The sequence below is a fragment of the Ictalurus punctatus genome, chromosome 8 (assembly GCF_001660625.3).
Source record: "Ictalurus punctatus breed USDA103 chromosome 8, Coco_2.0, whole genome shotgun sequence".
Lineage (NCBI taxonomy): Eukaryota > Metazoa > Chordata > Actinopteri > Siluriformes > Ictaluridae > Ictalurus > Ictalurus punctatus.
Window position 1 is genome coordinate 8,446,403 of NC_030423.2, and position 14,189 is coordinate 8,460,591.

Here is a 14,189-nt window from a genome sequence, read left to right on the forward strand (position 1 = left end):
GCAGCAAATGTTGGAGGTCAGTTTCCAGATTCCTCCGCATGTACAGTGCCCTCCAGTTATACTGGCACCCTTGGTAAATATGAGCAAAGAAGGCTGTGAAAATTGTCTTTATTGTTTAATCAATCAATTGTTTTATTGTAAAATCCACAAAAATACTCTGCTTTATAAACCCAGGTTTATATTTAAAAAACAAACAAACAAACAAACAAAAAAAACCTTTGTTAAATATAGGTGTGCAATTATGGGCACAGCTATTCATATGGGAAAAATATACAAAATATTTGAAGTATATTCCCATTGACATCTTAAATTTTTTAGTACACCTGGGTGACTAGGAACAGGAAATTGTTCAACCATGATTTGCTGTTTCAAGCGGCATAAATCTTTTTTTTTTTTTAACACTCTAGATGCGTTCAAACACATTGAGAGCAGAAAAATTATAATACTGGAAATGTGGACATAAAAAAACATTTGTAAAAAATTACATAGAAAATGCACCATCATTTATCGCAATCAGGGACAAATCAATATGGGACAACCTAGAGCATTCAATTATAACTAAAAAACCCACCCTGTTTGTGATTTTCTACTTACCGTCTTACAAAACTGTCAGGAAGTGCACAACTCACTAGGAATACATGTACACCTATAAATATACGTAGTAACATTAAGCATAGGCCAACTGGGGAGTACAGCAGCAGCAGTAACAGGATCAGACCATCACTTGGCAACCTACAAAGAAAGTTTTGGTCATGAGTAAAATATTTAAATATAAATCAGTGAGAAAATATTCAGTACTGGAATGGCATGTCCCTAAATTTTACATATATCACTGCTGCTATCTTCATTACTGCACTACTTTGAACAGCCTGTATTTTCTACTGTGCCGCTATAACTTAGATCTTATGCTGGCTGTATGCCTATTCTAACCGTCTGTAGTAACTGATGGACATTTCCGAGATCATTCGAGCGAGATTGTTCAAGGTGAAGATGAGGCACGTGTTAAAATGTCACCTTTTACCTCAGGTGATGAGACAGAGATTGATTGCATGATGCTCATAATCATTTCCCCTTGTAAGCTTATGTCTGATCTTTGGCAATAATTTATAAATGTAGAGGTAGGCAGGGCATCTTTTAGTGGAACAGGAACGAATATTTAAATAAAACCGTCTCCTTTTTCACTTTCGGGGTAAATTAAAATGCTATAACTTCACCTGTGGTTGAAACATGCCAAAGAGAAACATATTTCAGGCCTGGAACACTGCAGTTTTCAGATCTCTATACAGTAGAAAATGTATAAATTTGACTATGGGAAGGGTGTTTAAAAAAAATCTATTCTAGATCAGTATATATTATTCAGGAATCAACTTAATGCAAATTAATCAATTCTACTGTCCCTGAACATGGACTTGATTCATGTCGCAGTAAAACACAGAGCTGCTAAATACATCAGAGTTACTGAGATCTTATTGAAGGTCTTCTCTGGGGCACTCATGTAGCCGACACGAAGCTATAGAGCTATGGAAAGTACATGCCATTTAAATTCGATAAAACTTGTATAACAATATCTTTAAGTCTACAGGTGAAGAAGCTAACAGGTTTAAAGCCACATAAAGACTAAAGGAACCTTTAAAACGTCCTTTAGAGCTCCGCAAATGAACTAATTTAGCTAACTGACGTTTGCTAGCTGCATACCATCATCTTTCTTCAGAACTAGGTTAGATAGATTGATTATTATTGTTTACTTACAATATAATAATACTAACTATCTCGAGTGACTCACGACGGCTTATATAATTCGACAGGTATCGGCTTGCCCTCCTTATTTAGGCAACTTATTGCTAAGTTAAAGCTAGTTATGCAGTCTAATCATTGCCCAACGAGTGTGTTATCTGTGAAAATAAAGCTAGTTTGCACCGAGCTAACACGACGAGCTATTAGTTAACCATATATATATTAAACCAATTATTACAATAACCTTGGCTAACATTAGCTTATATTTCTATGTTTTATGCTAACTAGCTCCTTTGCTAATCTAGCTAATAACTCAACCTAGCATAAATATTAAATGTGAATCTTACCGCTGAAAGTCAAACATCTGCTCTATACCTCGCGTTTCCATTATGAAAAATTTCTGTACGTTTTTGTAAGTACCGACCGGCTGCTTTCCGGCATACTAATCTTCAACGAGTAACAGACTTCTTATTAAATTTAAACACTAGCTTGTATTATTTATCTGAAATCCCCCCGTCGCCATATTGAAGTCTTGATATTTGGGGGGGGCTCACGATAGAACTTTCCCCTTTACACTGACACGGGATCGGCTTTGTGTAACACGCTCTAGTTTTTAATCACTACAGGCGAAACGTGGAACTGATTCTAGACCAGTTATTAACGTCCACTTATTTTACATCGTTAGTCTTCGGAAGGACAGCTCAGGCTTTGTCATGCACGGTTTTCTTTTGAAACACTGACATCTAGCGGTTTGGAGTATAATCGGTTCTCTTCTCCTCTCTTCTTCTTCTTCTTCTTCTTCTTCTTCTTCTTCTTCTTCTTCTTCTTCCTCTTCCTCCTCCTCTTCTTATTCCACTTTTTCTTCTTCTTCCACTTCTTCTTCCACTTCTTCTTCTTCTTCTTATGCTTGTGCTTGTGCTTGTTCTTATTCTTCGAGTTTTAATGGCAGCTTGCATCCTGAGTGTTGCACTACTGCCATCTTCTGGGATTAGTTAACTCCTACATTGTCCAGTATCTCATATTTTGCCCATCAATCCTGTTCTTATTAGGAATCTGTTCAAGCATCTTCTGCCTTGTCTACTCCCAACACATTTCAGTATAGTCTTTACTCCTGTTCCTGCTAGTCCTAATCTTTCCATTTCTCTCTACATCATATTTCCTGCAATTAATAAGCACATGCTTTACAGTTTCTGCTAACTGGCAATGATCATAAAAGCCAGTTGGATGCTTCCCTATAATGTGAAGTGTATTATTCAGCTTACTGTATCCTATTCTTAACCTAGTCATGGTTGTCTCCTCTTTTCTGTTTATTCCCTTATTTGTCAGAATATGGACTCTATTTTGCTGTTTACATTCACAGCATTTTTATACCGTTACGTTTTTGCACCGATCTTTTGCACTACCTGTTATATCAGACACTTCCATACCAAAACTGTATACTGGTCGGCGGTAAACTGTCTCTTACTGTGCCTGTTTTTCCTATTTCAGTAGTTACTGTATTGCCTTGTGTTGTTTGCACACATTTGCATGTGTGTAGAAATGGTTTATTTAGTTCTGTGTCGTCTCATGTAGTTAGTGTATTGTTCCTGGAGGTCCGTTATTTCATTTCACTGTGTACTGTACCACCTGTATATGGTTGAAATGACAATAAAGTCACTTGACTTGATTTTGTATGGAGTATAAATGTCTTCCTTTTATCCCACTGCTGCTGCCACTCTTTAATAATTTCTTTCCATACTATGCTCTTTCCTTCTGTTTTTGAGAGACTAATACTGGTGTCTACATTTTCTTTTTTAGCAGCTTGTTTGGCTAGTCCACTCTTTCATTACCTATAATGCCTACAGTGCCTTGCAAAAGTATTCACCCCACTTTGGCATTTTTCTTATTTTATTGCATTACAACCTGTAATTTAATTGGATTTTTATTTGGATTTCATGTAATAGACATGCACAAAATAGTCCAAATTGGTGAAGTGAAATGAAAAAAAAGAAAAGAAAAGAAAAACAGAAAAGTGTTGCAAGCATATGTATTCACCCCTTTGCTATTAAGCCCCTAAATAAGATCTGGTGCAATCAATTACTTTCAGAAGTCACATAATTAGTTCAATAAAGTTCACCTGTGTGCAATCGAAGTGTCACATGATCTCAGTATATACTGTCAGGTACAAAGTTGTGGAGAAGTACAGATTAGAGTTGGGTTATAAAAAAATATCAGAAACTTCCACGGAGCACCATTAAATCCATTATTAAAAATGGAAAGAATATGGCACCACAACAAACCTGCCAAGAGAGAGCCGTCCACCAAAACTCATGGTCCAGGCAAGGACGGCATTAATCAGTGAGGCAACAAAGAGACCAAAGATAACCCTGGAGGAGCTGCAAAGCTCCACAGCGAAATTGGAGTATCTGTCCATAGGACAACTTTAAGCCATACACTCCACAGAGCTGGGCTTTTTTAAGAGTGGCCAGAAAAAAGAAAAGAATAAGCAAACAAATTTGCTGTTCACCAAAAAGCATGTTGGAGACTCCCCAAACATATGGAAGAAGGTACTCTGGTCAGATGAGACTAAAACTGAGCTTTTTGGCCATCAAGGAAAAAAAAGAAAATGCTGTGTCTGGTGCAAACCCATCACACCAAGAATACCATCCCCACAGTGAAGCATGGTGGTGGAAGCATCATGCTGTGGGGATGTTTTTCATCGGCAGAAACTGGGAAGCTGGTCAGAATTAAACAAAAGATGGATGGCGCTAAATAAAGGGAAATTCTTAAGGGAAACCTGTTTCAGTCTTCAAGAGACTGGGATACAGGTTTACCTTCTAGCAGGACAATGACTCTAAGCATACCACTAAAGCAACACTCGAGTGGTTTCAGGGGAAATATTAAAATGTTTTGCAATGGAGTAGTTAAAAAACTGACCTCAATCCAATTCAGAGTCCGTGGTATGACTTAAAGATTGCTGTACACCGGCGGAACCCATCCAACTTGAAGGAGCTGAAGCAGTTTTGCCTGGAAGAATGGGAAAAAATCCTAGTGGTATGGTGTGGTGATATTGGGGGGAATAGTTATGCACACTCAGGTTTTCTGGAGGGTTTTTTTGGTCTTATTTCTTGTTTGTTTCACAATAAAAAATATTTTTCATCTTCAAAGTGGTAGGCATGTTGTGTAAGTCAAATGATACAACCCCCGAAAAAATAAATTTTAATTCCAGGTCCCAAGGGGGTTGAATACTTTTGCAAGACACTGTATATGAGTTGGGTTTGGAGTGCATAACAGGACACAACTTTTTATCATTGGAATTCCAGTTTAACTAGTGCCTCCAAATAGCAAAGTAATTGTAAAATCTGTAACCCATTTTCATAGTTTAGCTAGAGCTCATATAATGAATAAATTAGATTGCCATACTATCAACCAGATGTTGTGGAAAATAGAATCATTTTGATAAACTTTCTGACAATCTGACTGTTTCTTTTCTTTCTTTTCTTTTTAAAAATATGATTGACAATAAGAAAGAAAACACATGCTGCTGCCACAATGCTCCTGGAACACTTTCTGGGAATGCCAACAGAGACCACAATCATTTTATTTCAAGATATTTCAAGAAATTTATTCACAAACTTTCCTGTACAATGAAATTCTTCATTTATATATAACAGTGGTAGTAAAAACCACCTCTGTGACTAGTATGACCAAAGACTGTACATATACACATTAATGAGGTGTAAAAGCAGAGCTGGATAAACAGCACTATACGGTCCAAACAATTTAGATGGTGGCTTTTCACATGGAGTATCAAAAAACATCCACAGAAAGTATACTGATAGACTTAAATAGATTTCACAAAGTAAGCTTTATTCTAAACAATAATGGGTATAATGTGGTGTGGAGAGATTTAAATTTTAGTGTAGTTTTAATGAGTATGAGAATAACCATGCCATTATTTACAGGCTACATGTTTTTTGGATTAAATATATTTAATTCAAGTCATATAGGCCAACAACTATACAAAAACTCAACAATACATGTCAATATATTTCTCTCCAAGTTGTCACTACAACAAACAGCATGTACCATGTACCAGCAACAAAATGGCCCAGTTGTCTTATTTATACTTGAAATACTCAGTGGCTTAGTTTAATTAAGAAAGTACATTGACAATTTTCACACACCAGAGGGCAGAATTATCATTCTTGTAAGCATGCCCTGAAAATCATGGCAGCATTAACTTTGAGTTTTTTGGTTGGTTGTTTTTTTTTTAACAAAAAGTGGTAAGTGGTAAAAATAATAAGTTCTACATGCAGCGGGTATTCTGATCTCTTTAAATCAAAGTCTATAGATATGCAAGATTTGTCAAAGTCTAAAATAGACTACAAATACAAATAGACACAATGAGAAAATAAAAATACAGACACACAGATACATGAAACAGTCATATTGTCGTTAGTTAAAATGTTCATTATACTTATATATAATTCCACTGTAGACTCTTTATAAAAGATGCAAACTGTTGTAAAGTTGAAATAAATGAAAAAAAAGTAATAGAGGCCTTTAGTAACTTTTAACTTTTAAAAGATAACGCCCCCTAACTAAAGTTCATCACTTTCCTCTCAGATTGATAAATAACAGTTGTGCTCCTTCAGATCAGTGCATTTGCCTCCAGCTGCATCGCCCCAATATGTCTCTGCAGCAAGAGATTAAATCTGCCCCATTCATTAGCCTAAGTGGATGAGCCTTCCTAATAGATGCTCCCCTTCCCCTCAATAATTGCTGTTGATTGGCGCAAATTAGACCCTAGTTGCCAGACGAGTGATTCTCGACGACGATAATCCGATTCCCAACTCAAACTAATAGGATTTTAACTCCAGCTTGGCCTAATGTCCGTCTGTAAGGCCTGGCCCGGCTCTGCTTAGGCCAACACTGCTTCTCTGGCCTTCTGCTTCTCACTGCACGCCTTTGGGACAGAGAAGCAGACCTGCTGATTCTGTACCTTTGGCTGAACATGCAGTTCACACACTCACTAGGTGAGTGAGTGAGTATAGAACACACTATACAGCTGAAAATACATCAGCAGGAGCTGTTATGTAACAGTTAAAGTCTATGAATGACTAGAGATACACAGGACCAAAGGCTTGGTTTCTCATGTATTTTATCTTGTCTTTATCAACTGAGTCCTTTAAGTGTGTAGCAACAAAATGCCACTGCTGTTTCAAAGTGTGTAATGATGTATAAAGCATTTGAATGAGTTCTAATACCTTGTTATTTATTCTTTTTTAAATGCTGTTAGTTCATTATTTCGTGGCACTGAAACACTATGCATGTTTTTCATAAGCCACTACCCAAATGAGGACTCACACATATTTGATAGTATTTGTCATTGGGATGATAAGCGGAGATCGGATGCCTGCTTAGGCCTCGAGTCTAATGAAACTCCACTCCATTAGAGCTGAATCGGACAGATTGCCCTCCCAGAGAAATGAATTGAGTTTTTTGTATTTGTGAGATCATTCTCCCTCCATTAACTGCTCTTTATCCCGTCTCTTCATCACAGCCAAATCAGGTTAGACGGCCATGATTAGCTGGGGTGGCCTCCCTTTTTAAGCAGTAATTGGGTTTGGCGGCTCAGCTGATAGCGCCATTAAGACCAATAAAGGCTGGGCTTGGCTTGGAGAGTGAAACAGATTCTTGCAGAACAGATGGCAGGCGCACATAAAGGGGTCTGATTTAGAGCTGGCAAAAGAAAAGTTTGTGTAACCAAAGAACTTGGTGTACAACAGCATGCCTGGGAGACTGTGTTTCATGTACACTTGCTGTTTGGTTTTGTGTTGTCTGTCTTTGCGATGTTACATCATCTTGCATAATGCAGCATTTTGAAATAGGGTGTAGCAGCATGAATATTTGTTTCATAATAGAGCAATCTGAAAGCTTGATGGATGGATCCTGAATGTTATGAACAAGATGTTATGTACAAGGAAATTATGAGACATTTGCAATAATCTCGAATTTTACACTGGAAAATATGAAAAGCAATGAATGTAATATTTTTCCATAGTAACATTTGGAATGCATACTTAAATGTATATTATTTCACCTCATTTTCATCTCTAGAATGCAATAAATTCTGTATGTGCTTTGCTTTGCTTTTCAGAATTTATATAGTAACCCTGCTGAATCTCGATTCTGACTGGTCAGAGATATTGGTTATAAAACAGCAGCTCAGCTCCTCCTAATTGTTGTTACATCTTAGATCAGGACTTGGATAGAGGGCTCTCCACATCAATAGATGTTTCTTGGTAACATGACAAACTGTGTGTGTGTGTGCGTGTGTTTTTTTTTTTTTTTTTTTGTCTTATCAATTGGTCAGAGAACGGCTGTTAATAGCCGTTAAAACATATATTAGTCATAACAGGAACTTGTTACGCAGACGTTCCACAACATGCTGGAGTTGTGTAAAAGAGTAACAGAATCTCTGTTCAGTCATGTTCAGTCACATAATGATGATGAAGCTAGTCTGACATGAAGAAATGAGATAAGAAATTAATAAGCTGCTGCAGTCAGTAGATTGTGCCAATGTAAGAAAACATGTTCTTTTCAAAAATAAGACAGCAAAAAAGTATTTCATTTTTACACTGCTCAACTATAATTGTACAGGGTTTCCCCAAAAGTCTCCATACATAGGGAAAATTAACACTATTTTAGCAAAATGTCTTCCAGATTGTTTCATACTTAGTTTATACTCTATATGTATTTTTTTCAGATAGCCTTTAAGAATGCCTTTGACAAACGAAGACTGTATTGAAATCATTCTCATGGCTGGATCAGGAAGCTGTCGCAAGGTTGCGATGAACTTAACAAGAAACATGGCAAGCACATCACACATAACAGTTTTGCCAAATTTATTAACAAAGTCAAAAAGACTAGAAGTGTTGCGGACCAAGAAGTGGATGTCCACAAACATCCACTGACAAAAGCACAACCGACGTGGTGCTGGCAAACATAATTTTCTGGGATACTGGCTATTTCTTAATTTTAACGCTCTTGCATTCTTGTGAAGACTGGCCTTGCCAGGCTACCTTGACAGAACAAACTCGGAAGTACAGGAGGACACAGAACGCATCTTTGTGACAATTGAGATGTACTGTGAGTTTCCTGTTGTGCAATGGACCGTCCCAGCACATTTCTAGTAGTGGGACAGGGTCCTCATCTCTTTAGTGCTCCCTAAGTAATATTTCAGCTGGTTAATAGATTTACTGTTAAATGGCTGATTAACCAAAAGTTATTTAAACATTTTTAAATGTAGTAAACGCTCTGTTTGCAACTGCGATCTCATGTTTACTAAAATCTAAGCTAACAAGTTTACCATTACCTCAGGATGGAAGCTAGCGTACTTTAATTAAAATACTTCTGAGGGATAAAGTTGACTTTTCAACAACCTCATACAGTTGCAGTCAACATTATTAAACCTGCATTGCAAATCAGGGTTATTTTCAAAATTTACAGACTTTCAGCTGTTTGCAATGAACAAATCAAACAAAAGCAATCAAAATATTTCAACACAACTACTGTGTCAAGTGCTTTCCCCAAATTCAACTGAACATGCAACTTATAATGACTTCTTCAGTCTCAAAATTATTCAACCCCTTCTTGGCAAGCATCTTTAGTACTTAGTAGAGCACCCTTTTGCTGTTATGACCTGCCGCAAACGAGATACATAGCCAGACATGAGCTTCGGGCAGTGTTCCTGAGGAATCTTAGCCCATTCCTCATGAGCAATGGCCTCCAGGTCAGTAATATTTTTGGGTTTGTGTGCTGCAACCGGCTTCTTCAAATCCCACCAGAGATTTTCTATGGGGTTCAAGTCAGGTGACTGTGATGGCTCTGTAGAATCTTCCAGGACTTTTTCTGCAACCAAGCCTTGGTGGAATTTGAGGTATGCTTGGCATCATTGTCCTGTTGGAAGGTCCAGTGACGCCTAAGCTTCAGCTTCCTCACAGACGGCATGATGTTTTCTCCCAGGATTTCCCGATACTTCAATGAATTCATCTTGCCTTCCACACGCTGCAGGTTTCCAGTGCCAGAGGATGCAAAGCAGCCCCAGAGCATCACCGAGCCACCACCACGCTTCACTGTGGACAGAGTGTTCTTTCCTCATTCTTCTTCCTCCAGACATACCGCTGATCCATCGTGCCGAAAAGTTCCAGTTTTGTTTCATCGCTGCACAAAACAGAATCCCAAAAACTTCTGTGGCTTATTTATATGACTTTGTGCTGACATTTCTTGTGCTTTTGGGTGAGTAGTGGTGTACATCTTGGACTTCTGGCATGAAAACCTTCTGCGTTTAGTATGCACCTTACTATGCTTACTGAAACCTCAGTGTCTGTTGCCACCAAGCCTTGCTGCAGGTCTTTTGCAGTCACAAAGTTGTGGAGTGTTTTCCACAACCTGCCTTCTCTGAAATCTGGCTGCAGCGGTTGATAGCTTCCTTTTTCTGCCCTGTCCAGGTATTTAATAATTTTCTACCCCTAGCCAGTTCAGGTGTTAAGTTGCATCATATGTGCTTGAGGCGACACCTGTTTTGCATATTTGTGCTCTTGTGAGGGATTATAATCAGGGGGTTGAATAATTTTAAGACTGGAGAAGTCATTATAAGCTGCATTTTCAGTTGAATTTGGGGAAACCACTTGAAGCATTCGTTGTGTTGAACTATTTCAATTGCTTTTGTTTGATTTGTTCATTTCAACCAACTGAAAGGTTGTACATTTTGACAATAAACCTGATTTGCAATGGGGCTTGAATAATTTTGATTACAACTGTATATCTCAATCTAAATATTATATCAAAATCATTCTTTTTAGATGCATATTTTGATTATTTAGATTATTGTTGTGAAAAAGATGTTAAAACTACAGGTATGGGTCACGCTTACGTCATCCTCTATTGTTTTGCCGCAATGAATTCTGGGACTTCAAGTGGGTTCAGTGCACTCAGGTCTGCATCCGATGCATCCTTGATATCAAGAACACGTCCATGTAATTTCATACGTCCCTGGTACTTGCACTCTTGAGTATTGGAATTGAACTTCAGTAGCGGATGATGACGTAGAATGAGTTCACAAGGTGCCAAGATCGCTTAAGAACGCATATTGAGAAACTTCCAGTCTGTATTTAAATTGCTCACGGATTCTTCACCATACATTGATGGATAGATGTACTGAGGATATTTAAACCCCAACAGGGTGTAATTCTGGTTAATATCTGGTTTGTAGATCTATATTTGTTGTCCTGAATTAGGCCCATTAATTTTATTTCTTCCATGTCCTTCACTGCTAAGACTAAAAAAGAAATCATTTCATTGTTTATAGAACTGTTAAATGCATTAATTAATCATTGAATCATTTGGTATTAATTGTTATTATAGTCACTGACACCTCACATCAACCGCATGTAAGGAATATTTTGGACAGATCATGGGCCTTCATTTCTACCCAGTACTAGCACGTTTATCAATAAAATATTTCCCATGTTATTTTTTTCTTATGTAACCGTGTTGAGTTGTTTTGTCAAAAATCTTTCACTAGGAAAAGTTGCCAACAGAAGTAATGAGAAAGAATGAGAAACACTTGCTTATCTAGAGGGCTAAATGCTGTGTATAAATTACATAATGGCTATAGAGAGCTGTATATCTTTCCTGAGCCTCATTAGTATGAAGCGGAGTGCTTATTTTATTTATTTAAGAGCATTTCACAATACTGCTTTTCCCGCTCGGACCTTCCCGGGGGGAAAAATAATGAGAGAGCACTTCAAATGAATTACTGTATACACAATCACTTTAATTATTCAGTTCTAGCTAGGCATTGGGTGTGACTGTTGGGAAATACCATGCATGTTGCCAAGTCTACCTGTTACAGTGATACGATTAATGTAACAGTGAGATATGCACTTAAAACATTGGATGTCAACAGCTTCTTGCAGATTAGTGGTGGCATCATGCTGTGCAGTTTGCAAAAAGACCCCATGCAGATGCACTGCTCACTTGTGTGAAATTCCTGCACCCTGGCTGATCGTTTGAGACTGAAGCCAGTAACAAGAAAAAAGCTGCAGTTTAAATTAATTTTAAAGGAATATAACAGTGCTCAGAAGGTTTAGCGCTGGCTAGTGGCTAATAATAGTTGACTGTTTCCAAATTATTATTACAGACAAATAAATAAAAAATATTTAAAAAGAGAAAGGGAGATAAATGTTCTTTCTAAACTGTCACTCTGAATTTTTTTATTGTCTATGAAGAGACTATGATGAAATGCTTTGTCTTAACTTTGTTCTGTATGAAACAATTTATAATAGGAATTAATTTTATTGGAAAAAAAAGAAATTGCCATTCCCAGATGAATTCAGATATGCATCACATTAAACTGTGTAAAACACATAAAAGAAGCCTATAGAGATTAAATATTTTCTCGAGTGCAGTGTGTTATGGCCCTTTATGTCATCATGAAGCAGTATGAAAAATCCCACATATTAGGCGTATTCTTCCCTTGTTTGTGCTAAATACAATATAGCTGCAATTCATGTGCTATACAGCATCCAGAATTATAGTTTGACAAGTATTTGCTCCAGCTGTGACCTCCCCTCTGTGACATTCTTATAAAAGAATTGAATTTGCAAAGGCTCCGCGATGACTGTGAGGCTGCTCCTCCTATTTGCCTCCTTGTATATTGCTTTTATAAGAGACAAGAGGGAGGGATACGAGTGAGAGAGAGAGATAGGGAAAGAGATGGAATGATGCCATAGATCTTCATAGCTCTGGCAGCAGCTGTCCATTTGAAAATGAATCACAAGATGCAAGAACCCATTATAGAGGACATTTACAACCAAGTGTATTACTGAAACTCTTTAATATATGTAAACAACAACAACAATAATAATAAACTGCAATGTTTTCGTTTTGTATGCCTAAATAATGTGTATGCAGGCTGTTTGTTCTGATACAGTAACTGATATTTAGCTTTAAACCTGCACACATTTTACACGCTCACATTTAAATATGCATAAATATCACTATCTAGTAAAACCCATAAGATATTTTAATAACAATTAGTCATGACATGTATCACTATCAGATTATGGAGAGTGTTTATGGATTTATATTATGGATCATGTTTCCTTCTCAGTTATGCTCAATAATATGAAACAATACTGCAGCAAGGGCAAACATAAAGCAAATGGAAATTGAATTGAAGATTGAAAAGTCTGATCTTCCATCTTAGTACAGATATATCCAGAGTATATTTTGCTCATCATTTCAGGCAAAAATGTAAAAGAAAAAAAAAAAAAAAAATTAATAATAATTTTACTTTATTTTATAATAATACTGATTATACAATGAGAAAAATGTCATGATTAGTCATACATTGGAAAGCAACTGCTTTACACAGAAAGCACACGAGCAACATTTGTTTCTCAAGAAGCTGCTGATATTTAGAGATCATTGGCTGACAACCAAAGACGCTTTGCCTTGGGCAAAAATGTACTCATAATGTAAGTACATGTTACTAAGTAAAGTAGGCCTACTTTTAACCATCATGACACACCGCTGACAAGTTGACAAGAACAAGCAAAACCAAGAAAATGCCAGGGACTAGAAAATATGTAACATTAAACAGTATAATGTTTCTAAAAGCATGATAGATTTTTAAAATGAATAAATGTTGTTGATTTGTTGACTTTGCTGTAAATGAATTAAAGTGAAAATGCATTCATGCATTAGGAATCAATGTCTCCATGTTGTAAATAATAAATACATTCTGATTGTTTCGAATCCTTTCTTACAATGCTAGGCCATAGCTCAGTGTAAAGCTACCTGCAGCTTCTCTCACAATGCATTGAAGCAGTCCATTCATTCCAGCAGTCCATTGAGATGGCCTGAAGCAATTAGCCCCACTAAAACCAACTCATTAGGAGGCATGGGCTGAATGAGCGCTACTCACTGCAGCTAATCAATATTAATGATGGATTATTTACAATTAACAATGGGCCCTTAATGGCCCCCTAATTGTTTGTTTTGCTCTAACAGGGAGAGGTGAGAATTGCAGGTAGAATGCAGAGATTAGTGAGATGAGGGATAAATGTCTTCTCAATTACTCAAGTCTATGAGCTGTGTTCAATACAACTGAAAGAAAGCAACATGTTTTTCTGAATATCTCAAGGTGCAAGAAAGTGTAAAAGAATGCTACAATCATTCATAATTTGCTATTACTACATTACTGCTTTATGATTTATCATATCTGTTTTAAAGATCACAATAGCTACACAAATTAAATCGTCCATTTGACTTGCTTATCTAAGAAAATGCAAGAGATGCAGGTTATGACGTGACTACAATATAATCATATTTGTACTGGTACATTTAGAGCTGTAAAGCCCCAAAGCTTGCAGGTAATCGGGTATCTTTAAGGACCAGGTGTG

General features: G+C 37.0%; 2 protein-coding genes across 2 annotated transcripts in view; both read right to left on the minus strand.

Moving 5' to 3' along the window:
- The window catches only part of aup1 (AUP1 lipid droplet regulating VLDL assembly factor), a 15,323-nt gene extending 12,782 nt beyond the window's left edge, over positions 1–2,541 (minus strand). The window contains exons 1-2 of the mRNA XM_017475009.3: positions 2,082–2,541; positions 595–732 (exon numbers count right to left, since the gene is read on the minus strand). Of these exons, the coding sequence (XP_017330498.1) occupies positions 595–732; positions 2,082–2,122 (179 nt within the window). The 5' untranslated portion in view covers positions 2,123–2,541. The remainder of the gene's footprint in view (positions 1–594; positions 733–2,081) is intronic.
- The window catches only part of tubb4b (tubulin, beta 4B class IVb), a 139,595-nt gene that overhangs the window by 28,791 nt on the left and 96,615 nt on the right, over positions 1–14,189 (minus strand). The window lies entirely within an intron of this gene.